The 25,171-nt window shown below is 52.3% G+C and overlaps 8 protein-coding genes across 8 annotated transcripts; 6 read left to right on the plus strand and 2 right to left on the minus strand.

The window, feature by feature from the left end:
• Positions 1 to 1,002: 1,002 nt before the first annotated feature.
• CC1G_00942 (hypothetical protein) lies at positions 1,003 to 2,095 on the minus strand. The gene is made up of 5 exons (XM_001831343.2): positions 1,922 to 2,095; positions 1,653 to 1,871; positions 1,401 to 1,598; positions 1,303 to 1,348; positions 1,003 to 1,242 (listed from the first exon to the last, which is right to left on the minus strand). Exons 1-4 carry the CDS (start codon positions 2,079 to 2,081, stop codon positions 1,311 to 1,313), a joined length of 615 nt encoding a protein of 204 aa, XP_001831395.2. The 5' UTR covers positions 2,082 to 2,095; the 3' UTR covers positions 1,003 to 1,242; positions 1,303 to 1,310.
• Positions 2,096 to 2,218: 123 nt separating this feature from the next.
• CC1G_00943 (hypothetical protein) lies at positions 2,219 to 2,554 on the plus strand (the record flags this gene model as incomplete). The annotated part of the gene is made up of 3 exons (XM_001831344.1): positions 2,219 to 2,270; positions 2,324 to 2,427; positions 2,483 to 2,554. The coding sequence occupies 3 exons, from the start codon at positions 2,219 to 2,221 to the stop codon at positions 2,552 to 2,554; spliced, it is 228 nt and encodes a 75-aa protein (XP_001831396.1).
• Positions 2,555 to 3,081: 527 nt separating this feature from the next.
• CC1G_00944 (hypothetical protein) lies at positions 3,082 to 5,851 on the plus strand (the record flags this gene model as incomplete). Its single annotated transcript, XM_001831345.2, has 2 exons — positions 3,082 to 3,775; positions 3,825 to 5,851. 2 exons carry the CDS (start codon positions 3,082 to 3,084, stop codon positions 5,849 to 5,851), a joined length of 2,721 nt encoding a protein of 906 aa, XP_001831397.2.
• A 531-nt stretch (positions 5,852 to 6,382) lies between these two features.
• CC1G_00945 (hypothetical protein) lies at positions 6,383 to 8,138 on the plus strand (the record flags this gene model as incomplete). Its single annotated transcript, XM_001831346.2, has 7 exons — positions 6,383 to 6,399; positions 6,543 to 6,609; positions 6,852 to 6,874; positions 7,152 to 7,273; positions 7,329 to 7,879; positions 7,929 to 7,950; positions 8,092 to 8,138. The coding sequence occupies 7 exons, from the start codon at positions 6,383 to 6,385 to the stop codon at positions 8,136 to 8,138; spliced, it is 849 nt and encodes a 282-aa protein (XP_001831398.2).
• Positions 8,139 to 9,648: 1,510 nt separating this feature from the next.
• CC1G_00946 (arp2/3 complex 34 kDa subunit) lies at positions 9,649 to 10,877 on the plus strand (the record flags this gene model as incomplete). Its single annotated transcript, XM_001831347.2, has 6 exons — positions 9,649 to 9,663; positions 9,720 to 9,766; positions 9,818 to 10,056; positions 10,109 to 10,359; positions 10,411 to 10,751; positions 10,809 to 10,877. The coding sequence occupies 6 exons, from the start codon at positions 9,649 to 9,651 to the stop codon at positions 10,831 to 10,833; spliced, it is 918 nt and encodes a 305-aa protein (XP_001831399.2). The 3' UTR covers positions 10,834 to 10,877.
• Positions 10,878 to 11,600: 723 nt separating this feature from the next.
• Positions 11,601 to 18,935, plus strand: CC1G_14835 (acetyl CoA carboxylase; the record flags this gene model as incomplete). Its single annotated transcript, XM_002910810.1, has 13 exons — positions 11,601 to 11,640; positions 11,694 to 11,776; positions 11,831 to 11,849; positions 11,901 to 12,545; positions 12,595 to 12,840; positions 12,890 to 13,989; positions 14,047 to 14,897; positions 14,948 to 15,094; positions 15,149 to 15,252; positions 15,310 to 15,478; positions 15,535 to 18,390; positions 18,446 to 18,855; positions 18,910 to 18,935. The coding sequence occupies 13 exons, from the start codon at positions 11,601 to 11,603 to the stop codon at positions 18,933 to 18,935; spliced, it is 6,696 nt and encodes a 2,231-aa protein (XP_002910856.1).
• An 825-nt stretch (positions 18,936 to 19,760) lies between these two features.
• Positions 19,761 to 22,268, plus strand: CC1G_14836 (NAD+ synthase; the record flags this gene model as incomplete). Its single annotated transcript, XM_002910811.1, has 11 exons — positions 19,761 to 20,006; positions 20,052 to 20,149; positions 20,191 to 20,320; positions 20,372 to 20,724; positions 20,775 to 20,926; positions 20,978 to 21,155; positions 21,206 to 21,486; positions 21,538 to 21,631; positions 21,683 to 21,878; positions 21,929 to 22,012; positions 22,065 to 22,268. 11 exons carry the CDS (start codon positions 19,761 to 19,763, stop codon positions 22,266 to 22,268), a joined length of 2,016 nt encoding a protein of 671 aa, XP_002910857.1.
• CC1G_00948 (hypothetical protein) lies at positions 22,206 to 24,825 on the minus strand (the record flags this gene model as incomplete). The annotated part of the gene is made up of 5 exons (XM_001831349.2): positions 22,206 to 22,221; positions 22,292 to 22,505; positions 22,557 to 24,011; positions 24,064 to 24,484; positions 24,535 to 24,825. The coding sequence occupies 4 exons, from the start codon at positions 24,823 to 24,825 to the stop codon at positions 22,438 to 22,440; spliced, it is 2,235 nt and encodes a 744-aa protein (XP_001831401.2). The 3' UTR covers positions 22,206 to 22,221; positions 22,292 to 22,437.
• Positions 24,826 to 25,171: the final 346 nt, after the last annotated feature.

A 25,171-nucleotide genomic window follows, 5' to 3' on the forward strand; every position in this document is an offset into this window, starting at 1 on the left:
AGGGACGAGCCCTGATAGACTTCAATGGCTTAGGTCAAAGGAGGAAGCTTCAAGAGAATTATGTATCACTATAAGTCCCTGCGGTAGCAAAGAGCGCTCACTGGCCATGGCACCGATCGGGGCCTTTCTGTACTTTTTCGTTGCAAGACCGCCGACTCCCGAGGTTCGCCTGCGCTTGGCGTACGTATTTCGCGTCGACGACCACCAGCGACCACCTTCAGTTTAGGATCGTTACCCAGAGGGGATCAGCAAGATTTGCCGATTCTACGGCCACATCATGGATGAAGACCGCGAATTCGGATAAGTATCCTGCGGACTCGATACTCACCTGCCCACACCTCCCAAACGACGCAAAATGATTTCTCCATCCATCCTTGCCAGTGGTCAGGCGGTGTACAGTGCGCCAAGAGTAGATCCTGGATTCGTTCCCTGATTACATTTAGTATTTACCATTCGAGAGAAAAGGGTGTCGTCGGCCTGCGCTTTAAGAGCTGGACGGGTACATTAACGGGTAGTCAGCTGCTTCCAGAATGGGAGGGCCCCGCTATTAGTATCTGCCCCGGAGTCTGGACTTTGCTGAAGATCCCCAGCGGAAATAAGAGAATATTTGCATTCTCAGCCAATTCTCAGCATTGTCCCGATGGGAAGAGCGTTCCCAGGTGCTAAGAAACGAGGCGATAGCACGTAACACTACTTTCCGCATCCCAATGAGGAGGGGAGTGCCCAGAGATATCGACCTGTGAACTTTTGCTAAAGGCTTTACATACCCGATGTACTAGCCAGAAAGTCCGACAATCCTCATACTTTTCCGATGCCAACAAATGTGTATGGTGCTCGATTGATTGTTTCATTGGTGACGCCAGTCCAAGATATCGCGATGGTTGTGACTGGTGGCACATGTAGCGGAGGCTCTACAACTTCAGGTCGACGCGATGGTGGATTGATCGCGCAGTGTACGAGAAGCCTAGATTTGCGAGGAAGAAAACAACTCCGACGAAACGGAACGGCAAGCTTGAGAAGTGGCGGTGGTAGAAAGCAAAGAACAAAGGAAAGGAGAATGTGGAAGAACCAAGTTGAATCCATCCCTCCGAGCATCGCTCGATGCTGCGCTACTCTTTTACGGCAGGTCGCCTCGGAGCCATCACGTCGAGAGACGAAGGAAGGTTAAAGAACAACTCAGCTAAAGCGATTTCATTCTCCTAGGCTGCCCTGGATCGCTATGCCTGCGGTGTAGTAGATGCCCTGTTAACGAAAGTTTGCTGTGAGCCAATCAAAGAGATTGAGGAAGGTTGTAAGGCGTACTCAGATGGTTAAGTGGCTGGAGCCTCGTCTATAGCCATGGTAGTATCTGGAAGGAACTTAGCACAAATCGAAAATAGGTTGTCAATGGGAAGCCGAACCATCCACAGCGGTCACTGTAGCATCTTTGGCAGTTGAAGATACGATTAGCGCATGCTTGCCTGGTCGGGAGACGATAACACGCGCTGGGTCGTTGCTGAATATTCGAATGAAGCGAAGCAGGTCTAGATAGGCGACCTCCTTTTGATCCCATTGCCGGAAGAGCTCCACCGTCGGTTCATGTGTTAGGTCTACAACTTCTGTACAGGCATCAGAAAAGAAGACGATGTGGTACTTGCAAGGTAACCACGCACCCATTCCTGTCCGGTACAGCTCCGTCTCCCTCATCTTCAAATCCTCAAGGTGCACTTCACGGGTACTCTTGGGTCTTCCTTTCCGTCTGGCAGCGCGCTCCTCTTCCAGTTCCTTATCGTGCCTGGTTAGCCACACATCACGGATGATCCCATGAAGCTCCTCCAGCGTCAAAGCTCCTTCTTCTGGGATAGCATGGTAGAAGAAACCAAAGAAATCGGCTTGAAGTACAGTCAGACGGGTCTCGATGTTATCTTAAAGACAAACCTACCGGTTGATCCTTGTTTTTGAGTTCTCTTCGAAGCTAGATTTTGCAACTTTTCCTTTCGCAAAGCTTTTCGGGCGAGTTGGCCTGCTTTTCGTGAGGATGGGTGGAAAATCTTTTCCTTTTTGTTTGTCGTCGACGACTTTTTGGCAGGCTTTGGAGGCATTTTGGGAAGGAGATGGGACGATTGGTCCAACGGGTCCCCCTAGATGCAATCGCAGGAAGCAAAAAAGGGCGTGTGAATAAGTTTCTATACATGCTTTGGCGGGTGGTTTTGCCGCCCCACGAAGACATTCTTCAGCAATGTCGACGAAGGAGTCGGAGAGGAACGCGTCCGCGCAGCAAACCCTGGACAGTACGTGTGCCTCAGTCGCTCAGGTTGAGACCCACTATTGACCTCTGATACAGTTCTGTATGAACTGGCGCAGTTACTGAATACCCAATTGGACAAGGAAACACTGGCGACCTGCGTTGGGATGATTGAGAATGGGGTCAACCCTGATGCCCTTGCCGTTTGTCTTTCTCCGATGGGTTCTATATGAACTTGGTGATTGATGTCTTGCTTAGGCGGTAATCCAGGAGCTGCGCCGTGAAAACGCCATTGCCAACGCGGCGCACCCGACTCCTGTGCAGCGATAACGCCGTCGATAATGCCCTGCGGTGGATGCGACTCCATTTCAAGAACGGTCCACATATGCAGCCCACTCCGCTGATTGCCTCATGACCCAATGGTGATGATGGTGATGGTTCCATGAGCCAAGAACAGGTTCCTGTTGCGGCTTGGTTCAGGCCAGATAATTATTATATTGAGGAAGCTGTGGGCCATAGGATAGTTGTATATAGTGCTGTGTACATCTCTCAGGACTTTTTGTGAATTGTAGTGGTCGTTTGTGGGTCAACGCTGGAGGCTGGAGCCACGAGCTTCAAGCGCCGGACAATCGGAGCCCAGCCAAATTTGCTCTACTTCCAAGGTTGGCATTGTATTTCTACGTCCTTTCTCATCTTCCTCGTCGTCCGCAACGATTGCGACAACAACGGCCGTCCTCTCGTCGTCGTTGCGATCGACACCCTGACCGCATTCGTCCATCAGTTAATTCCCGGCGCAAGCTGTATTTCCCAGCGTTTGACCACCCTCGGCACAGGCTTCCCTCGACACCACATCCACAATGGCTGCCCGCGCACTCCAACCCTCAGAATACGAAATCCAACGAGAGGTCGAGGCTCTTCGCGATATTCGTAGACGGTCGACAACACCAGGGGCCCTCACCATCGATCCCGACTTGCCCAATCAGTCGCCACCGTCATCACCGACGACGACCTATTGGTCAGGCAAGGCCAGATCCCCTCCAGTCACCGACTCCAAGGCAAACGGCGCATCGCAGGAAAGCGGATCCTCCAACGAATCCTCAGAGTCGGACCATACCAACGAGGCAACCACACCCAACAACCCAGCAGACGATCCCTTTCATTTGTTCTGGGTACCAGCCAGTCTACACCCCGAAATCGCCCCCGCAGAATTTAGAGCCTTTCTAAAGGAACATGCCCGCAATCCACCGTCCGATGGCGGCGACGGTTCGCTGGAACGAGCATCTTCATTGGCGTCACGGTCCAGCCTCACTCGCAAACGTTCGATGCTCAGCAGACAGTACCAACCCAAGGAGGGCGATGAATCCGACGGCGACGAAAAAATCGTGCCTCTAAGGAGAAATAGGAGCTATGCACAACACGTCATTCCACAGCTCACCATTAGCGACCTACAAAAGCTGGAAGAGTTGGCAGAGGAGGCCTCACAGAGTGACGATCCATCGAAGCTCAGGAGTGTTTTGAGGAGGAGCCTCAGTCTGAACTTGTCCCCTACAGGTTTGTCGTGTCACGAATCTACGTTATCTGGAGGTTCACGCTTTCCTAGCTATCGGACAAATGGACGTGATGCCTGAAATGGCTGATGAAGCCGACGTCCCTATCATAGTCCCTCCTCCAGGGCAGATTCTTCGGAGAGCAGCGCGAACTAAGATCAGGAAACCAGGTCTACCTGGGGAAGGTGCTGCCCATCGATTTGGGTCTTCTAGGCGAGGTCGCCGTAGCTCTGGAGAAGGTCGGACTTCTGTGGAACAGTTGTCTAATGAAGGCAGCGAACCTGAAGCAAGCACTTCGCGACGGCAAACAATCTCAGATGATGGCTCGCACAATCGACCAGACTCTTTCAGCGAAGAAGCGTCTATCTTCGACGCCTATGTACGTGACGATGAGGAAGAAGTCCCTCCACCTGTCCCTGCCCTACCCCCTCATGTCCTGGCCGAACCGTCTCCCATACCACCTCCTCCTGTCGAAGAAGCACCTCAGTTAGCGCAGCCAGAAATCCAACCGTCCCTACTAGAAGCACTCGGACCAATCCTCGACTCGGAGCAGCCACAGGTTGCGCAACCTGTTCCCATACAACCCCTTCAAGAACCTCCAGTGCCCCAGCCGTCAAGAACCCCCTCTCCAGAACCGGTCGTTCAAGAGACTCCAGCCCCGATCCCCCAAACCTACTCTCCACAGCCTTTCCAACCCGCACCTCCATCCGCTATCATTCAACCCATCACGTCCATTCAGCAACAACTTAACGCCTCCATCTCTGCGCCTGTCCCACAGCAACCGCCTAAGAAAGAGAAGGAAAAGGATAAGAAAGGACTGTTTGGCAAATGGGGGAGCGACAAAAGCGGGAAGAAAAATAAAGGGGAGAAAGAGAAGGAGAAGGAGAGTTTCTTTGGCTCGCTCTTCGGTAGCAAGAAAAAGCAAGAGGATTCGTCTTCATCCGTCAATACGGCAGGGCGCGAGGCTGCACAGGCATTGCTTGGTGCATCGAAGTCATCCAAGAACTACGTCCCTCCTTCGTCACCGGGGCTGGCTCCAGGAATCAATAACTACTCTCGCTATCCGATCCATGTGGAGAGGGCAATCTACCGACTCAGTCACATCAAGTTGGCGAATCCGAGGCGCCCACTTTACGAGCAGGTTCTAATCAGCAACCTCATGTTCTGGTACCTTGGGGTCATTAACAAGGCCCAAAATCCACAGCCACAGTCGACACCGGATAGCAGCGCCAGCCAGGCCGAGAAGGAGCAGCGGGAGAAGGAGCAACAAGAGAAAGAACTGAGGGAGAAGGCTGAAAAGGAGAGATTGGAGCGTGAGCGTCTGGAGAAGGAGCAGAAGGAACGGGAGTTGGAGATGAAGAAGAAAGAGTCGGGTAGGCGTGGATCTTTAACCAAAACACCCCCTGGCGGATCTGCGGGAGGTCGACGTGCTGAGATGCCCGTCAAAGGACCGCAATACGACGTTCAGCAACAGGTTATGCAAAAGGAGTATAGCAACGGCTACAATGGCCCTCGCAATCCAAACCAACCTGGGATGATGAACGGTCCTAACAGTCAACCATACCCTCGTGGATCGCCTTCTATGCAACCACAACAATTTCCCCCTCAGCCTTATCCTCCACAGGCTACACCACAGTACCCGACTCAGCAAGGCCAGCCATACCCTCCCCAACAATACCCTAATTCTCCGCCTCGGAATGGTCAGCCTCAAATGAAGGGACAAGGTCCAGACCACTATTATTACGACAACGGCGGTGCCCGAGGAGGCCTTCCACCTGGGGCCATGCCACCTGTAAATATGGCACCGGGTCCAGCACCGGGTCCGCACCAGCCGCAGCGATCTCCTCAAATGAACAGCCTCCCTCAACAACAGTCGCCTTCGGGACCAACCGGTTCCCCTGGACGAGCGCCTACTCGTTCGTTATCCGCTAATGCTGTTCCTAGTGGGGGCCCACCTCTGAACGGACACACTACGTTGCGGAAAGGCAACAGCGCTCATGCTGTAGCTCCCTATGAGAGAAGGCGAACCAGTGAAGAAGACGACACCCCGCTTGCTGTGTATCAGCAACAACGGCGATAGCATATTCCGGATGGTCATCGACCCGTTCACGGCTACGGGCTTTGACCTTCAAGAATGGCACACGATGGATCCTAATTTTGAATCATCCGATAGCAATCACCCCATTCTGCTCATTACTTTCCTTCTACAGTTCGTTTTCGTCCACCTGTTCACCCCGTTCACGACCGTCTAGTACACTTTGCCCTCGTTATGATCTGTTCCCATCCTTTCTCTCCGCTAACCCTCGTGCAATATCTTCCTATCTCACATACCTCTTTAATGATTTGTGGTCTGCATCTTTTTGTTCTTTTCTTTTTCGATCCTTTTCCTTCTGTCCAACACTTCAGGTCTCTGTCACTCCTTTCCTTTTCCTATCCATCTGCGATAGAGGACCCTCTTCGGACATGTAACATATCGCTGGTTATCACCAACATTGGTTTCGTACCTCTCCTTTCCTCCTTCCGATCCTTTCTGACTCGTTTGCTTGTCGAGTTTCTCGCTGCAATATTTATGTACAACATGGATTTTTGTGGAGTTTCTCAAATGCGGACGATGGCTTCAATTTTTTCGTGAGTGATTTAGGACTGTCTGTTTTGGAGGGATTTTCTAAATTCACAAAACAACGGCCAAAACAACGTTGAAAGAACTTGAAACACCCCGCCGTGAACACCCCTAATGGAACCCGAAGGTCAGAAACTGACATTTTGATCAGAGCGCCAATGTCAGCCGTCCGACCCTCGTCGCTTCGGGGCACTCATCCCTTGCGGGATTGCGAAAAGGTAACTTGTCCTATGTAAACAAAACGGAGACCACAGTACTAGTCTCTACCGAGGTTTGTTTATCTCTCTGCTTGCTTTCTGCCCCAAGTGCACACCCAATTCCGAGCCGGAGCCACTTGTGTTTCGACTTCGTCCTAACCTGGCCTCGGGATTCCTGCTTGCCCTCACTTTCAGCGGGACTCGAGTTACATTGCTAGTTTTCGTTAAGTACGTGGAATTGATGCGAACCAAGTGCCTTTTAGGTTGGTATGCGGAATGCGCTGCTGTGGGATGATTGAGGCCACGGTGTCGATGGTGTCTCGATGCCGTACTGACCTTCACTTGTTGCATGGCGAGCCAATCAGAGGTCTCCGAGTCAGCGCCCGATAGTTGTTCTAAAGATTGTGCTCTTACTTCTCGCTCCTGTCAAGTCCTGTTCGTCGTTAAGGTATCTTATCACCTTGGTCGCATTCAATGTTAAGGGTTCGTAATGAGCAACATGGCCGCCCATACTGCTATTGTTTCCCTTTCTCTTAATCGCAGGTAGAGCCTGCTCTTTCTAGCTTCTCGATGGCCGCCGTGAGTCCGAGACAAGACGCGGACCCTCAATCATCGAGGACACTATTGCCCTCTGTTATCGCCGCAGGTTTCTCAGAAGGAGGCACAGCCGATGCTAGTGCAGTTGGTAAGTAAACTGCTCAGTGACACTGGGCCTGTCGAGCTTACAAACCTTTCCACAGGAATAATACCCTCGTTGACCTCAAGAAACAATTTCATAAACTTCTGTGCTTCCAGGAATAACGGCGCCCTCACCAATGGCTCCCCGAATTCTCGGGATAGTGTCTGTAATCCTTGTCCCATCGGGCTGTTGCCAGCAGCCGCGGATATGCCCTCTGTGAAAATAACGGAGCCCCTGCCCCTGGCCGTTCTCGATCCAAATCAAGAGTTCACGATCGCCTTGCGCTCGCGAAACTTTGCATTTGGTTCCGCTACCAATCCCTCCGCAAGCTTCATGACAGCTCCCCAGCAGCTCTCGTCGGAAGGTGTAATTATCGGCCACATGCATTTGGTCATTGAAAGCTTGGACTCTTTTGATCAAACGACACCGCCAGACCCTCAACAGTTTTCTTATTTTACTGAAGTCGTCGATGACGACCAGGCCCCAAGAGTCGTTATTCCGCCGATCCTCGGGGTTGGCCTTTATCGAGCGACAGTTTCATTGCATGCTATTAGCCACCAGCCTATTACGCTGCCTGTGTTGCAACGCGGCGCAACTTCGGACGCTGTCTATGTATGTATATTCGTCATTCCAGTCAATCTCCTTCCTGAATTATCCACAGTTTTCCATTGGCAATGGCACCAGTAGCAGAAGGTCGCTCGCTCGAAGAGACGCGGAAGGGTCACCTGTCCAAACTAGGAGAGTCCAGTCAGTGACTCGGAATCTCGGACGGAGACAGACCATCGGAGATAGCGATTCACTGACCCTGAATCCCGATGCCATAGTGAGAGCTTTTGCAAACGATGGACAGGATACCCCACAGGCAGGCTAGTAAACGCTTCAAGTTTCATCGCCTCATAGGAACGGGAGTCTGATGCGAATGTAACAGGACAAGTGGCCTCACTGACATCCTCGAATAACTTCATTAATTTCTGCGATACGCGCCGCGACCTCGGCCTGACTGACGGGAAGCAGGGCCAGTCAGCTTCGTGCAACCCGGCACCTCTGGGGAGAATAGCAGGGATAGACGTAGCAGTGAGTGCAATGCTCCAATCAATCGACAACGGTAACTGATGTCAGAGAAAGCCATCAAGTAAATTCATCTTCCCTCGCATGGGTTCTAGGCTGGCTGCAGAGGAGCCCTTCACTATTCAGCTACGAATAGAAGGAATGGAAACAGGATTTAGGGTCAATCCGATTACGAACTACCTCGCAGCTCCTCAGCAGCTGACCCTCAGAGATGGGATCAGGGGCAATGCTGCAATAGTCGTCGAACAAGTTTCGTCATTCAATCAGTCCGAGCCAACCGAACCTAGACGTTTCGCGTTTTTCTCAGCCGTGGGGCTAGGAAGCAATGGTGTATCGACCGCCGATTTAGACACCGGCTTACCACCGGGGGCTTATAGGCTGTCTTCGATCCTTCGAAGTGAGAACTACCAGCCAATCTTAGTCTCGAGAGCTGAGAGGGGCTCTTTCGAGGATATTGTCTATGTCAGTAGAGGTCTCATATCCCTCCTAGGTCTTCCGGCGGCTAACACCCCAATACCGCAGTTTACAGTTGTTCCCCCGGGAGAAATCTCAGATTTCGAACCTGTCCCAACTGGTACCTCTTCTGAGATACCCTCTTCATCTTCTGGCTCACCATCGGTAAAGGACCTTCAAGTTCTGGCTCGAAGTCGCCTTGTGATGTACTGACCAGTGTCGACAGCCCTCTTCCCCCTCGGAGACCAACAATGAATCATCTTCTCGGGTCAACATAGGAGCCATCGTAGGGGAAGCAATTGGGGGACTTCTCTTAGTTTGCGGGGCTATACTGTGGTTCTTCTATTTCGCTCGACAAAGGAAAGCACGGGCTGCGGACACAAATCTTATTCCCCGGGAATTCGTCATCTACCCCCCATCAGGAGTCCCTGAGATGAACGCATATGTCAAGCCAATGCGGGAAGGGGCAGCCCCTCCTGCTATGCAGCAACCCTTGGACCAGATGCAAGTTATGTACCAGAAGGGACATCGGAGGCGCCCGTCAAGAGCTTCTTTTTATTCAGAGTCTGCTCCGTCCTATAGGACATATCCATACTAGTCCTGGAATTTGTACTTATAATAGTCAACTCTGATGCTCTGAAATAACACACCTTTGCCGGGTCGAAGAAATGAAGGCAGACGAACAAGAAGGTCGGTGGATGGTCTTTATAGTAGGAGGTGGCTGTGTCTGATTAGATCATCAAGCGCGCTTGGCATCGTGCTGGACAGCGGCATCGTCACGGTCACCTCTTCGCGCAACCACGATCCAACGTCGCGAGCTTAATACCATCCTCTTTCTGTATATTTCTTGAACTCATACCATGATCCTGCTAGAGGTACGGCACCCTCTTTCCAAACAAACCACATGGACCGACGCTCAACACTGTTACAGTCTCATAATGTCATTATCCAGAATACCCTGAACGACAAACTTGTCAAGTAATCTAATAGTTATCTACCCATCGCCACGGGCCTGACGGTAACAACTAGACCTACCTCTTTGGATGTGCAGTTCGTGGACTATGATGGAGTGCGGTTCCACCTATCGACGCCGGAGAAGAAGACGCAGCTCCTGCTCTCCATGAGCATCAGGTGCTGGGACGAACTTGTGCAGTATGGTGCCCTCGATGTGCTAGGAAGAGAATATGGATCACTCCTACTCCCTCAAGCGGAACCCGAGTACAACGTGAGCATGGCTATCGACCTTGAGCAAGTACCAACAGAGCCAGGTTCGTGAGCCGCTGCTATTCTGGAGTCTGGAGTGTGCTAATGGGCCTTTAGAGGCTCGCGATGCATTTATCATGTCCATCGCATTGTTCAAGCGACACGCCCTTGCTGCTCCATTTGAACTCGCCTTCAAGACCCAGAAGGAACTCGAATCTAGTGGAAGTGGACAAGGCGAACTGATGACCATCCATTATCGCGACGAGGAGGCAATCTACATCCAAGCCGCGCACGATCGTGTAACTGTCATCTTCTCCACCGTCTTCCAAGAAGAGACCGATCGTATCTTTGGGAAGGTCTTCCTGCAGGTGTGTTGATGCGATGGCTGGAAAGACCGCTTTATCTTATATTTGATTTAGGAATTTGTGGATGCTAGGCGGCAACCCTCCATTCAGAACGCGCCCCAAGTACTTTACTCGAGCAGGGATCCTCCTCTTGAAATCAGAAACGTCCCCGGCTTGCGCATTGGAGATGATGTCGGCTATGTGACCTTCGTTTTGTTCCCCCGCCACTTTGGCAATCCTACCGTTGCCGCGGCCTCCATTTCCCACATCCAACTCTTCCGCGACTACCTCCACTACCACATCAAATGCTCAAAGGCATACATGCATTCTCGAATGAGGCATCGTGTGACTGAATTCCAGAAGATCTTGAATCGAGCGAAGACTGAAGTTGCGACTGGCGAACGTAAGACCGTTAGGTGTGTCCCTCATCACCAATGTTCCCGCCAATACCCCTTTCTGACGTCTGCCAACAGTGGTAGGACTATGGTTTCTCGATGAGGAGCCGATTAGCATGTACACCCCAAGTATTTTGCGTACTTCCCAAAGACCATGTTTCCGTGATTCCCTCGGTGCCTCCAGGATTCGACACTCAGGGTTTGATTGATTGTTGCTGGATCGTTGGAGTTCGCGCAAGTCGTGGGCATAGTCCCAAACTACTGAAGCAGCGATCCCCAAAACTTTCGAAGGCAAACATTCCATCCGGCAATTGACGCTATCCCAGCGCCGGCTTGTCCCAACTTCATGCATTCCTTCCTTTTGTCCGCGCAGCGGGAATGAGTTTTGGTGAGGTTCATAGATCAACAACGCGTTATTTTAATTTCACTTGAGCACCGTATGTTTTCTGGGGATCGAGTTGGTCACCGTTATTACGCACGCTGCTCGACGCGTCGTAGTTGCCCCTTAAAATAGAATACGTGGGAAACGGGACTAAAGATATCACAGCTGAAAAAGTACGGGCTGGAACGCAGTCGACGTGTTGTGATGCTCATCTCTTCAAACCGTGTCGTTCACCGTTCTCGAGGACTGGCCGGCAGAAGCTGCAACGTGGTATTCACGCTGGAAATGGACGCGTTAATTATAGCGGCTCAGTTTGCGTACTACGTAAGCCGTCCGTCCGTCCTCCACTTCTGGGGTCGAGGTGTGATCGGAAAATCCCCAAGGATCTGAACGAGTTCCAATAAAAAAGAGGTTGGCCTTAACCGTCACTGGCTATTGCTGACCGTTCCCTTCTGACGGCCCCCCAACATCCAACGACGACGACAGCCATGTCGCCCTACGACCACTCAAAAGTACAGCACTTTATAGGTTCGTCCCCGACGCGTCTCTCGATGTTCAGATCGTAATCTCATGTCGTGTAGGAGGAAACTCGCTGGACAAGGCACCAGCGAGCAATGTGAGGGATTTTGTAAAGCAACAAGGAGGGCATACGGTCATTACCAAGGTGCGCCTACTGACCATCGATCTCCAGTCCTAGACGCTGACTTCGTTCCTGTAGGTCTTGATCGCGAACAACGGTTTGTCACCACCATCGTCGTCGAGGATGCCTTTCTGACCCACTTCCTCAGGTATTGCCGCTGTGAAGGAAATTCGATCTGTTCGACAATGGAGTTACGACACTTTTGGCCACGAGCGGGCCATCGAATTCACTGTAATGGCCACCCCAGAAGATCTTAAAGTCAACGCGGAGTACATCCGCATGGCTGATCGATATGTCGAGGTCCCTGGCGGTTCCAACAATAACAACTACGCCAACGTCGACCTCATTGTCGACATCGCTGAACGAGCTGGCGTCCACGCTGTCTGGGCAGGATGGGGCCACGCTTCGGAGAACCCAAGGCTCCCAGAGAGCTTGGCGGCAAGCAAGAACAAGATCGTTTTTATCGGTCCCCCTGGCTCTGCAATGCGCAGCCTTGGAGACAAGATCTCCAGCACCATTGTCGCCCAGAGTGCTGACGTTCCAACGATGGCCTGGTCTGGTACAGGCATTACAGAGACTGTGCTCTCAGACAACGGATTCGTCATCGTTCCCGATAAAGCTTATCAAGATGCATGTGTCACAACAGTAGAGGAAGGCCTTAAGCGATCGGAGCAGATTGGTTATCCTGTGATGATCAAGGCCAGTGAGGGTGGAGGTGGAAAGGGAATCAGGAAAGTCGACAGCCCGGAGGCATTCAAGAATGCATTCCACGCGGTAGCAGGAGAGATCCCAGGTGAGAGCGCGATTCCAATTGTAATAACATGTCTAACGTATTCCCTCAGGTTCCCCAATCTTTATCATGAAGCTAGCTGGCCAAGCTCGTCACTTGGAAGTCCAGCTTTTGGCAGACCAATACGGCAACGCCATTTCGCTTTTCGGACGTGACTGTTCGGTCCAAAGGCGTCACCAGAAGATTATCGAAGAGGCACCAGTCACCATCGCCAAGCCCGAAACGTTCGAGCAGATGGAGCGTGCTGCCGTTCGCTTGTCTAAGCTCGTGGGTTATGTCAGTGCCGGAACCGTCGAATGTACGCACTTTTCATATGAACATTATCGACCTTTACTTATTGTCCGTAGACCTTTACAGCCACGCAGAGGATGTGTTTTACTTCCTCGAGCTCAATCCTCGTTTGCAAGTCGAGCACCCTACGACTGAGATCGTGACGGGTGTCAACCTCCCAGCTGCCCAACTTCAAATTGCTATGGGTATCCCTCTCCATCGCATCCGTGATATCCGACAACTCTACGGCGTCGCGCCGAACGGAACTTCGGAGATTGACTTCGACATGACAAACCCCGATTCCGCCCAATTGCAGCGTAAACCAAGGCCCAAGGGTCACGTCGTCGCTGTCCGGATTACCGCCGAGAACCCCGACGCTGGGTTCAAACCTTCCTCAGGTTCATTGCAAGAGCTCAACTTCCGATCCAGTACCAACGTCTGGGGTTACTTCTCCGTCAATAGCGCCGGAGGACTCCATGAATTTGCCGATTCGCAGTTCGGTCACATTTTCGCTTACGGTGAGGATCGTAGCGAGAGTAGGAAGAACATGATCGTCGCCCTGAAGGAGCTCAGCATCCGTGGCGACTTCAGAACAACTGTCGAGTATCTCATCAAACTCCTAGAACTCGAAGCCTTCAAGGAGAACACTATCACCACCGGATGGTTGGACTCTCTCATCAGCAACAAACTCACAGCTGAGCGACCGGACGCCACCCTCGCCGTGATCTGCGGAGCAGTCACCAAGGCCCACCTCGCTTCGGACGCATGCTGGACGGAGTATAAGCGCATCTTGGACAAGGGACAGGTCCCTGGTCGCGATGTTCTCAAGACAGTGTTCGGCATCGACTTCATCTACGAGAACGTTCGATACTCCTTCACTGCAGCCCGCTCTTCCCAAACGCTCTGGACGCTATACCTCAACGGAGGCCGCACCATGGTGGGCGCCCGACCCCTCGCTGACGGTGGTCTGCTCGTCTTGCTTGATGGCAAGAGTCATTCCGTCTACTGGCGGGAAGAAGTCGGCGCCTTGCGCTTGATGGTCGATGCTAAGACCTGCCTCATCGAACAGGAGAACGACCCTACCCAACTACGCAGCCCTAGCCCGGGTAAACTCGTCCGCTACTTGGTGGAAAGCGGCGACCACGTCAATGCTGGTGACCAGTATGCCGAGATCGAGGTATGCAATTTCTGATATTCTAAGAAACCCGACGTCTCTAATGAGCTCTGGTAATAGGTCATGAAGATGTACATGCCCCTCGTGGCATCAGAGGACGGTGTCGTCCAGCTCATCAAGCAGCCAGGCGTCAGCCTTGAGCCCGGAGACATCCTCGGCATCTTGACTCTCGACGACCCCCAACGCGTCAAGCACGCCAAGCCATTCGAAGGACTCTTGCCGGAAATGGGCCCCCCGTCTGTTGCTGGCAGCAAGCCTCACCAGCGCCTTTCGCAGTCTCTCAGCGTCCTTCACGACATCCTCGACGGCTTTGACAACCAATCGATCATGGCGTCGACCTTCAAGGAACTCATCGCTGTCCTCCACGATCCTGAACTCCCTTATGCCGAAGTCAATGCCATCCTTTCCTCTTTGTCTGGCCGTATCCCATCTAAACTCGAGGACAGCATTCGCACAGCCATGGATGTGGCTAAGGGGAAGGGTGATGGACATGAATTCCCTGCACTCCGTATCAAGAAGGTCATCGATAACTACATCCAGGATGGCATCCTTCCCCAGGATCGCACAATGTTCCGTAGCAAGATCGAGGGTCTTTACACAGTCCTCGAGAAGTACCTCCACGGTTTGAAGGGTCATGAGACGGAGGTGATCGCCAGCCTTTTGGGACGATACGAAGCCACCGAGAAACTGTTCGGAGGGAGCATCGAAGCTCGCGTCCTTGCACTCCGCGACCAGCACAAGGATGACCTCGACAAGGTCGCCAACGCTGTCCTCAGTCACATCAAGGTCCAAAGCAAGGCCAAGTTGGTCTTTGCGATCTTGGAATACATCAAGACCAGCAACTTGAATGTGTCGAACCCCGAGTCGCCACTCTACAAGGTCCTCCAGGGCCTCGCGGCTCTTGAAGCCAAGTGCGTATCTATCGTGCTCGCAAGTCTCGATAATTTTAACGCCTGTACAGGTCCTCTACCCAAGTCTCCCTAAAGGCCCGAGAGGTTCTTATCTTGGGCCAGATGCCTTCATATGAGGAGCGACTGGGCCAGATGGAGACCGTCTTGAAGAACTCCGTCTCCAGCAACTACTACGGCGAACCAGATTCTTCAACTCGGTATGTCCTTTATTCAGATACATGGACGTCTCGAGTTAATCCATCCGGTCTTAGTACACCATCCGCTGAGATCCTCAAAGAACTCAGTGATTCACGATATACTGTCTTCGACGTGCTTCCAGCCTTCTTCGGCCACCAAGATCCCATGGTTAGATTGGGTGTGTAAATTAGCCCTGGACATCTCCGACGATGAGCTGATGTACCCCCTTTTCCAGCCGCCTTGGAAGTTTATATTCGACGCGCCTACAAGGCTTACTCGCTCCTGTCCCTAGATTACGAGGAAGGTGATACCCTCGACGATGGGGAAGTCCCAACGGTTGTCACATGGCGATTTAATCTTGGACAATCCCACTCACCGCCATCCACTCCTCGTATTGCTATCGGGTTCGTAGTCCCGTCCGTCTTTCATGTCCTGATGTTGATGTCGATACCCCATACAGAGAGAACAGGCGTTCAGCTTCAGTCAGCGATTTGACCTACATGATCAACCGCCATCAATCCCAGCCCACTCGAACTGGTGTTATCGCCTCGTTCCCCAACGTCGCAGCCATGGACAAGGGTTTCGGAAAGGTCGTCTCACTCTTGCCTACGTTCGACCATGCCGAATTCACCGAACGTTACGGAAGCAACAATGAACCCCCGAACGTTGTCAACATTGCATTGAGGATTTTCCGCGATGAAGATGACAAGCCTGAAGACCAATGGAACCCAGAGATCGTCGCCTTCGTGAACAAGAACAAGGACCTCCTGGTGCAGCGTGGTGTCCGCCGTATCTCCATCATGCTCTGTCGCCCTGGCCAATACCCGGTCTACTTTACCTTGCGCGATTTCAAGGGTACTTGGGGCGAAGAACAGGCTATCCGAAACATCGAACCGGCACTTGCCTTCCAGCTCGAGTTGAGCCGCCTTTCCAACTACAATATCACTCCTCGTTTTGTGGAGGCAAAGCAAATCCACATCTACCATGCCGTTGCTCGCGAAAATCAACTCGACAACCGCTTCTTCATTCGAGCCTTGATCAGACCTGGACGTCTCCGCGGCTCGATGAGCATGAAGGAGTACCTCATCTCCGAGACGGATCGCCTGGTCACCAGCATCCTCGACGCCCTCGAAATCGTCAGCGCACAGCACAGGAATGCCGACTGCAATCACATCTTCATGAACTTCGTCTACAACCTCGCTGTTGAGTACGAAGATGTTGTTGCCGCTATGGCTGGCTTCATCGAGCGACATGGCAAACGACTCTGGCGCTTGCACGTCACCAGCTCGGAAATCCGAATTGTGTTGGAAGACACTGAAGGAAATATCACCCCCATCCGATGCACGATTGAGAACGTCTCCGGCTTTATCGTCAACTACCATGCTTACCAAGAGATTGTCACCGACAAGGGTACGACTATCCTCAAGTCGATTGGGGACAAGGGCCCTCTCCATCTCCAACCTGTACACCAGGCGTATCCTACCAAGGAGTCCCTACAGCCCAAACGATACCAGGCCCACCTCATCGGCACTACCTACGTTTATGACTTCCCCGATCTCTTCTCCAAGGCCCTCCAAAACGTTTGGCTCAAGGCCCGAACCTACGACACCTCACTCACTTTGCCCAAATTGCTGCTCGAATCGAAGGAGCTGGTATTGGACGAGCACGACCAAATTACTGAGGTGGATCGTGCGCCGGGCAACAACACCTTCGGTATGGTGGCCTGGGTGTTCAAGATGCGAACTCCCGAGTTCCCTGAAGGGCGCAAGGTTGTCGTGATCGCCAATGACATCACCTACAAGATCGGTTCCTTCGGCCCAACCGAGGACCAGTTCTTCTACCTTGTTACCCAATACGCTCGCCAGCAAGGCTTACCCCGTATCTATCTTTCCGCCAACTCGGGTGCCCGCATCGGCGTCGCAGAAGAAGTTATCCCCCTGTTCTCTGCGGCTTGGACCGACCCCGCTCATCCCGAGAAGGGTTTCAGCTATCTCTACCTCACGCCGGAGAACTATCTCAAGCTCAAGGAGAAGAGCCCATCCTCTGTCAAGGTCGAAGAAATTGAAGACCAGGGAGAGCGCAGATTCAAAATCACTGATATCATTGGTGCCCAGGATGGCTTGGGCGTCGAGTCTCTTCGTGGCTCTGGCCTCATTGCTGGAGAGACCTCCCGCGCTTACGACGATATCTTCACCATTACACTCGTCACCGCTCGCTCCGTCGGTATCGGTGCTTACCTTGTTCGACTCGGAGAGCGTGCCGTCCAGGTCGAAGGTCAACCCATCATTCTCACTGGCGCTCCCGCCCTCAACAAGGTCCTCGGTCGCGAGGTTTACACGTCCAACCTTCAACTCGGTGGTACCCAGATTATGTTCAAGAACGGTGTCTCCCATCTTACTGCCAGCAGCGATCTTCAAGGTGCTACTCATATCCTGGAATGGTTGTCGTACGTTCCTGAATATAGGAGTGGTCCTCTCCCTGTCCGGGAGGCGTCAGATTCGTGGGATCGCGATATCGACTACACTCCGCCGAAGGGTGTCTACGATCCCCGCTGGTTCATCGAGGGCAAGGTGGACGAGCAGACCTCGGAATGGTTGAGCGGCTTCTTCGACAAGGGCTCTTTCCAAGAGACATTGAGCGGATGGGCTCAGACTGTCGTGGTTGGCCGCGCTCGTCTCGGTGGTATTCCTATGGGTGTCATCGCCGTCGAGACGCGAACTATCGAGCGAGTTGTCCCTGCCGACCCCGCCAACCCCGCCTCATTCGAACAACGCATCATGGAGGCCGGTCAAGTGTGGTACCCCAACTCCGCATACAAGACCGCCCAAGCCATCTTCGACTTCAACCGCGAAGGCCTTCCTCTCATCATTTTCGCCAACTGGCGTGGTTTCTCCGGCGGTCAACAGGACATGTACGACGAGGTCCTCAAGCAAGGGTCCAAGATCGTCGATGGCTTGTCTGCTTACAAACAGCCCGTCTTCGTCTACATCGTCCCCAACGGTGAACTCCGTGGTGGTGCATGGGTCGTGCTCGATCCATCCATCAATTCTGAACAGATGGAGATGTACGCAGATGTCGAAGCTCGAGCAGGTGTGTTGGAGCCTGAGGGTATTGTCGAGATCAAGATGCGACGGGAGAAGATTACTGGGTTGATGGAGCGCATGGACTCTGAGTATGCTGCTTTGAAGAAGGCCAGCAAGGATACATCCAAGTCTGAGGACGAAAGAGCCGCTGCCCTCAAGGCTCTTAACGACCGAGAGACCCTTCTGCAACCTGTCTACAAACAGATCGCTCTTCTGTATGCTGACCTTCATGAGTAAGTCCCTACTTCTTGCCTTCGATATGGCTTCTCGCTGACATCTTGTTAACAGTCGAACTGGCCGTATGGAAGCCAAAGGCTGCGCCAAGCCCGCTGTCTGGAAGAACGCTCGTCGTTATTTCTATTGGGCACTGCGCGCCAAGCTCGCCCGATCGGCCGCTCTTGCAGAACTCGCCCAAGCAAGCCCTGGAACTACCTATGAATATCGAGCTCGACTCCTTAGCAACGTTGCCGGTATCGACTCCTCTTCCGATCCTCGCCAGGCCACCGAAGTCCTCGAGAACCTTGACCTCAGCCGCACTGTTGCAGAGTTGCGCTCTGACTATCTCGTTCGCCAAATGCTCGACTTGTCCAAGGAAGATCGCAAGGCTGCCATCGACGGTTTCACTCGCCTCGCGGACACGCTGTCGGAGGAAGAGAGAGCTTCTCTCATCTCTGTTCTTCAGAACGGTCCCCGATCTGGTAGGCAACTATCATCTTCGGTCCCTCTGAGCGAGATCTAACTCTGCTTTTCAGCTCCACCATCCTACAATACTTCATAATCGCTTTTATACATTCTTTTTAGGCTCTTTTGGTTTCGCTCTTACACATGAATCGCTCATCCCATGCTAATTCTCCATCTCAAGATCTCACGCTATGATGTAGACATCACGAATATGTACTCTGTAGAACGACGTTTAGCGTTTAGCCTGTTGTAATGTTGACTTCTAATGATACCTCACGATTTCATCACCTCCATCGGCGTTGTCGGATCCTTACTGATCCTCCGTTATCTCGGCCTCTTTCTGTGATTGAGACTTGCCTTCTGTCTTTATCGAGTGTTGAGCGTAGAACGAGACGAGATGGGCCATCTCATTACTGTTGCAACGTGAGTGCAAATTCAACCATACTGAAAGAAGTCAGGCAGTAACATTTGCCAGATGGTGATTCACTCCAATCGATTCCCTCGACGCCGGTCTCTGACCTCATCCCAGCTCTCTTAATCAATGGGCACTGGACTTCCAGGAATGACGGTCACCTCTTCGAACAGGAAAATTATAATTTTGACGCTCGGTGCAGGGAAACTATGAAAGAATTGTAGAAAGTATCCGCATCGCCAAAGAACGAGGCGCTACTTTAAGAGTGGGACCAGAACTCGAGATTCCGTGGGTTACTCCCAGTTTCTTAAACACGCACCTGCATTTAATTACCGACTCCAGGGGCTACGGGTGCTACGACCACTTCTTGGAAGGTATGTCCTCCCAGCCCTCTGTTGGCCAATGGACAGACACCGCTTCCAGGCGATACCATCCTTCATTCTTGGGAAATCTTGGCCAAGATCCTGTCCTCTGACGCAACCGATGGCATCCTGTGTGACATTGGAATGTATGCCCCGCCACTCACCTCGCCATTACTTTGCTCAAAAACCACCTATCAGGCCTGTCGTCCACAAGAATGTCATCTACAATTGTCGCATCATCGCCCACGACCGCAAGATCCTCCTCATTCGCCCAAAAATGTGGCTGGCCAACGACGGAAACTACAGAGAACTTCGGTACTTCACGCCGTGGGCTAAGCATAGGCAATGGGAGGACCACTATCTTCCACGGATGATCCAAGCTATCACTTCTCAAGTGCGTTGGAATTCGAGGCTCCGTGTTCATCGCTCTTGACCCAAGACGTTCAAGGTCAAGGTTCCGTTCGGCGACGCCGTTGTCAGTACAAAGGACACTTGCATCGGTGTAGAACTATGCGAAGAGTTGTTCACGCCAGCGAGGTGGGTGTCGCGTCTCTGACATTCCGATATGCGCTGCTCAGCGGTGTCCCCAGCCCCCACATTCTTATGGGGCTCGACGGGGTCGAGGTGTTTACAAACTCAAGTGGGAGCCATCACGAACTGCGGAAACTCTACACTCGAGTAGAGCTGATCAAGGAAGCAACTCTCAAGGTGACGGCGGCCCTTCGATCATTCTCGCGTCTCCCTCACAAAACGCTCTAGCTCGGTGGAATCTACCTCTACGCGAACCAACAAGGATGCGATGGGGACCGTCTCTACTACGACGGCTGTGCACTTATCGCGGTCAATGGCCAGGTCGTTGCGCAAGGATCCCAATTCTCCCTTCGTGATGTGGAGGTGGTCACAGCTACAATAGACATCGAAGATGTTAGATCCCATAGAGCAAAGAGCAGTCGAAGTATGCAGGCAGCCTCTGCGGAGCGATACTCCCGAGTGGAGGTCCCCTTCGAGTTATCCACTGGTCATGGCCACGAGCCGGAGGAGAAGGACATGATTGGGAAAGCTGCAACCAAACCAATAACCGTGCGTTATCACACGCCTGAAGAAGAGATTGCGTGAGTGTCGAGATTCTTGTAGAGTCGACTAGCGCTTATATTTTTTTTAGTCTTGGACCTGCTTGTTGGCTTTGGGATTACTTGCGAAGGTCGAGAACCCAGGGCTACTTTGTTCCTCTGAGCGGTGGAATCGATAGCTGTGCAACCGCCGTGATCGTGTTCTCCATGTGCCGCTTGGTAACTGAAGCATCGGCTCGTGGAGGTAAACGAGTTTCCTTTCTGCACGCATTCTACTGACCTAACTGATATACAGAGCAACATGTCATCGCCGACGCAAGGAGAATGACCGGAGAACCTGTGGACTCTACCTATATTCCGACCGACCCCAAGGAATTCTGCAACAGGATTTTCCACACCTGCTACATGGGTACTGAGAATTCGAGTGCGGAAACTCAGAGCCGGGCGAAGGACCTGGCAAGTGCGATCGGAAGGTGCGTGTCCTCCATAGATCCAGGACGACCACACGCTCATTTCGTGGCAGTTACCACGTCGACTTGAATATGGACACAGTGGTGACCAGCGTTCGAACCCTCTTTTCCATGATCACCGGGAAAACGCCCCGCTTCCGATCGCAGGGAGGGACCAACGCGGAGAATTTGGCCCTTCAAAACATCCAAGCGAGGTTGCGCATGGTGTTGGCGTACATGTTTGCGCAACTTCTTCCTTGGGTCCGGGGCAAATATGGCGGGTTGCTCGTACTAGGTAGCGCCAATGTCGACGAGAGTCTGCGAGGCTACTTGACCAAATATGACTGCTCTTCTGGTGAGTCGAATACCTATGCCTGGCAATCGCGGTTCTGATGTTCTCGAGTAGCGGACATCAATCCTATTGGTGGCATCAGTAAGACCGATCTGAAGAGGTTCATCGCCCACGCAGAAACTGCATTTGACCTTCCAATCCTCAAGAGGTTAGAATAAAGCTGTTATATCGCGTTGGAATCACTAACGGGGCCTTTTAGTTTCCTGGACGCCGTCCCTACGGCAGAGCTAGAACCCATTACTGAGACTTATGTTCAATCGGACGAAGCTGACATGGGAATGACTTACGACGAGCTCTCCGTCTTTGGTCGACTACGCAAAGTAGAGAAATGCGGACCGTACAGCATGTTCACAAAGTTGGTGCATGAATGGGGCAGCTATTTGTCTCCCACACAGGTCAGCGCATCGAGGATTGGAATGGAACAAACTACTCATCGTATAAGCAGATTGCAGAGAAAGTTAAATTGTTCTTCTTCGAGCACGCACGTAATCGTCATAAGATGACGACGCTAACGCCTTCGTACCATGCTGTGAGTTGTAGCTGCTGCCTATGTTCACTGCCTGTATTGACAGGTCCCATAGGAATCTTATAGTCCAGATGACAATAGTGAGTGGCTCATAGACACAAAGCAAACAGCAGAGCTGATGCTTGAGACAGGATTCGACCTTCGGCCGTTCCTTTATAACGCTCGCTTCCCATGGCAATTCAAGAAGATTGACGACCTAGCCGCCGCCCTGCCTGATAAATCAGGAATCGAGGATAGTTGTAAGCCTAAATCGGACTAGAACTGAGACAGGAAGTGATATACCTCAATGGTATTGCGATGTTGTTGTACAATATTATATAGATACAACTGTGAGGTACCGATACAAGTGCGATGGACGGCGAGAACGATGCAAGGAAAGTCGAAAGCGGAGCGAGTCGTAAGCGAATGCGGAGTGGACAGTGGCCTATTCAAGTCCGTAGGAACCGAGTGAATGCGTTTCCAACTGCCACTTTCTTCATGATTGTCGGTTCTGGTGCTAGAGCAACGATGAGCGGCATGAAGCAGAGCCTATATCGAAATAACTCACGATCTGTCAGTCCTTCGTCCTTTACCTTCCGTCGGATACTCTCCATGATTTCATTCACGGCAGATCGATCAAAGTCGCTCCTAGACCGAAGAACACCCTCCACGAAGGCCAGGTTGGGACCATGCTCCTTCGCAAAGGACCAGAACGACAAAAAGACAAAGTCCTTCGACGCTTCAAGCATCGCTAGAATCATTTCAAGAACACCAAATCGACTGGCCAAGTCCTGCCCGGGGGAAACACTGGCGAAGAATGTCGATGCTTCATTAATATCATCGCGCATTCGTTCGGCAGCGGCTGGCATGCGGAGCTTTGGAGAGTTGGCAAGGGCGTTGAGGTAGGTGAGGAGGAAGGCGTCGAGGAGGTCTTCGACCAAGAGCTCGAGGAGTGCCGCGTTGAGGTAACTCTGATAGTCGGCCATATAATCTCGGAAGGTCTCCACGATCTGGTGCATGACGCCGTCATACCACGATTGTTGGAAGAGGGCTTTTGTAGCAGGCTTCAAGTCGTTAAAGATGATGTCAATGAGAGTCTGCATGCACTTCTTGGCAACGTCGAGGTAGCCGTCAATGGCATCGTTGAGCCGCTCGTTGATGGTGACACGGTATTTCTCGGAAACAAGGGGTTCGAGCCGGCCTAGCAGGGCTTCCGCGTAATCTGCTGATTTCACTTGGTCGTTGGCAAGGGCGATACAGTACTCGACGAGGCCACCGACGGCTTCCTCCGGTTTCTCGATCTGATGCTTGAATTCCGAATCGATGGTCTTGGTCCATTGTTCCTGAATACCGCGCATAACGCGATTGACTTCGCTGACGACGCGAGCGAGAATGGCACCTTGACCACTCTCCGTGGCGAGGTCGACTTGTTGGTTGACCATCTGGAAAAGAATGACGGCGCCTTGAGTGCAGTAGATGCCGTCGCTGTCGATTTCTGGGGGCTCCTCTCGCTTGGTGAAATCCGAGATCTCTGTTGACATTAAGTTGGCTGACCACTCGTCTAGCTTCTCGATAATAAGTTGGACGTAGTCCTCGATGAGTTGCTGTTCCTTTCCGTCGAGTAGGGGTGGTTCTAGAAGCTCCGGCGGGATGTTGAGCTCCTTCATATTCTGCTTGTATTCTTTGATCCACTCGTGAAGGGAGAGCATTGTGGTGGCTTCCAGCTTCTCGGACGCCATCCGTTTGACGACAGTGTTGAGGGCTTTGTGATACTCGCGCACATAGTGAGAGTAGATATCGTAATCTGCGGGGAAACAGACAACCACATCCTTCTCTATACGGAGAATGTCCTGGTAGACCCAGGTCAGACCCTCGAGGAAGGCAACGGGATTCTCTCGATCGCGTTCGAATGCATCCTCCATCTTCATTTGGACCGACGCTGTAATTGCTTTCATGATCTTCTGTCGGTAGTGCTTCAAGACACGAGCATCGCCTTGGCTGGTTTTGAACTTGAGGGCCGCAGCTTTCTTGACGAAGCGCATGACCAGAGCCTGTACATCCACGGTAAGACGGACATAATTGTATCGCTGTCTGGATACTCGCCTTCTCGTCTTCCTTGCCCTCAACCTCGGCAATCTTGACAAGTCTCACCACGACGTCCGAATGACCCGCACGGACTAAGGGCAAGATATTCTTGGCTAATTCCTCGAAGTACTCATCGAACTGGGCGATCACCTTGTTCAGGCGTTCGAACCACCGGGTCAGGGTTTTCTGGGAGCTCGCTGATGCTTTCTGCGCCTCGTGCATCGTTTCGTTCCGGAAGCGTTCTAATTGATTCAGGTGGTAGTGTATGATGAGCAGGTTTGGTGCTGGCCCAACGATGTCTCTGCTATCAGAGGCGAGCATATGTTCCAGGTGGTCGAGTCGTGTCGCCATCTCCAGCAGGTTGTTCACCATCTCCTCGGTTGATTCAAAATTCCTGTGGACCATAGACACCTATTTCCTCGTTATAACAACGGCAGGCGAGACAGTCAGATTGTACGCACCCTGCTAATCTGGTCAAAGGTCGACACCTTGATCGACATGTCGTCGCATTCCCGCTCGATAGAGGCCATCTCATCTCGAATAGCCTGGACATTATCTCGAGTGCCTAGCAGCTTAGCCAGTCCACGGCGAGTAGCTTCTAGTTGCTCCTTGACGCCAGTCTTCAGCCTTGCATCTATCGAAGCCTTCTCCTTCTCGAGTTTCTTGCGAAATGCGGCGACCTTGACGAGGTCGTCTGGAGCCTGCAGGTACTCCCCGATGGCCTGTGCTGCAGAGACCGTTGGCGCCGCCATATCGGCCTAGCGCGAGCACAGTTGAGCCAGAAAACGGGTTGGGAAGGTCTCAGAGAGAGAGAGGGAAATTAGGATTTGATGGTGGTAGTAGTACAACAGAAGTTGGCAATCCCGAAGCGCTCGCAGTCGACCAGTCGTGCGAAACACACATACTTTGTCCCTGAACTGTGAACATCCTTCGGTCGTCGTCAATGTTGGCGTTGAGGTCGACAGTCGGCCCTTCACGCTGTCTAACACGGGTCCTCGTCTCCAACACTAGCACCCGCTGTCTGTCGACACCGTCGCAACCCGGCCAATATGAAGATGTTGACGTAGTAATTGTCGGAGGAGGACCGGCTGGTCTCGC

The sequence above is a fragment of the Coprinopsis cinerea genome (assembly GCF_000182895.1).
Source record: "Coprinopsis cinerea okayama7#130 chromosome 7 map unlocalized cont3.7, whole genome shotgun sequence".
Classification (NCBI taxonomy): Eukaryota; Fungi; Basidiomycota; class Agaricomycetes; order Agaricales; family Psathyrellaceae; genus Coprinopsis; species Coprinopsis cinerea.

Bases quoted from the DNA above. Each gene is read 5' to 3' on its own strand.
- CC1G_00942 (XM_001831343.2), bottom strand. From the start codon at position 2,081: ATGCCTCCAAAGCCTGCCAAAAAGTCGTCGACGACAAACAAAAAGGAA. The intron at 1,599-1,652 runs GTGCGTGGTTAC...ATGCCTGTACAG, and splicing joins GCTGTACCGGACAGGAATGG to AAGTTGTAGACCTAACACAT. The intron at 1,349-1,400 runs GTTCGGCTTCCC...AGTTCCTTCCAG, and splicing joins TACAGTGACCGCTGTGGATG to ATACTACCATGGCTATAGAC.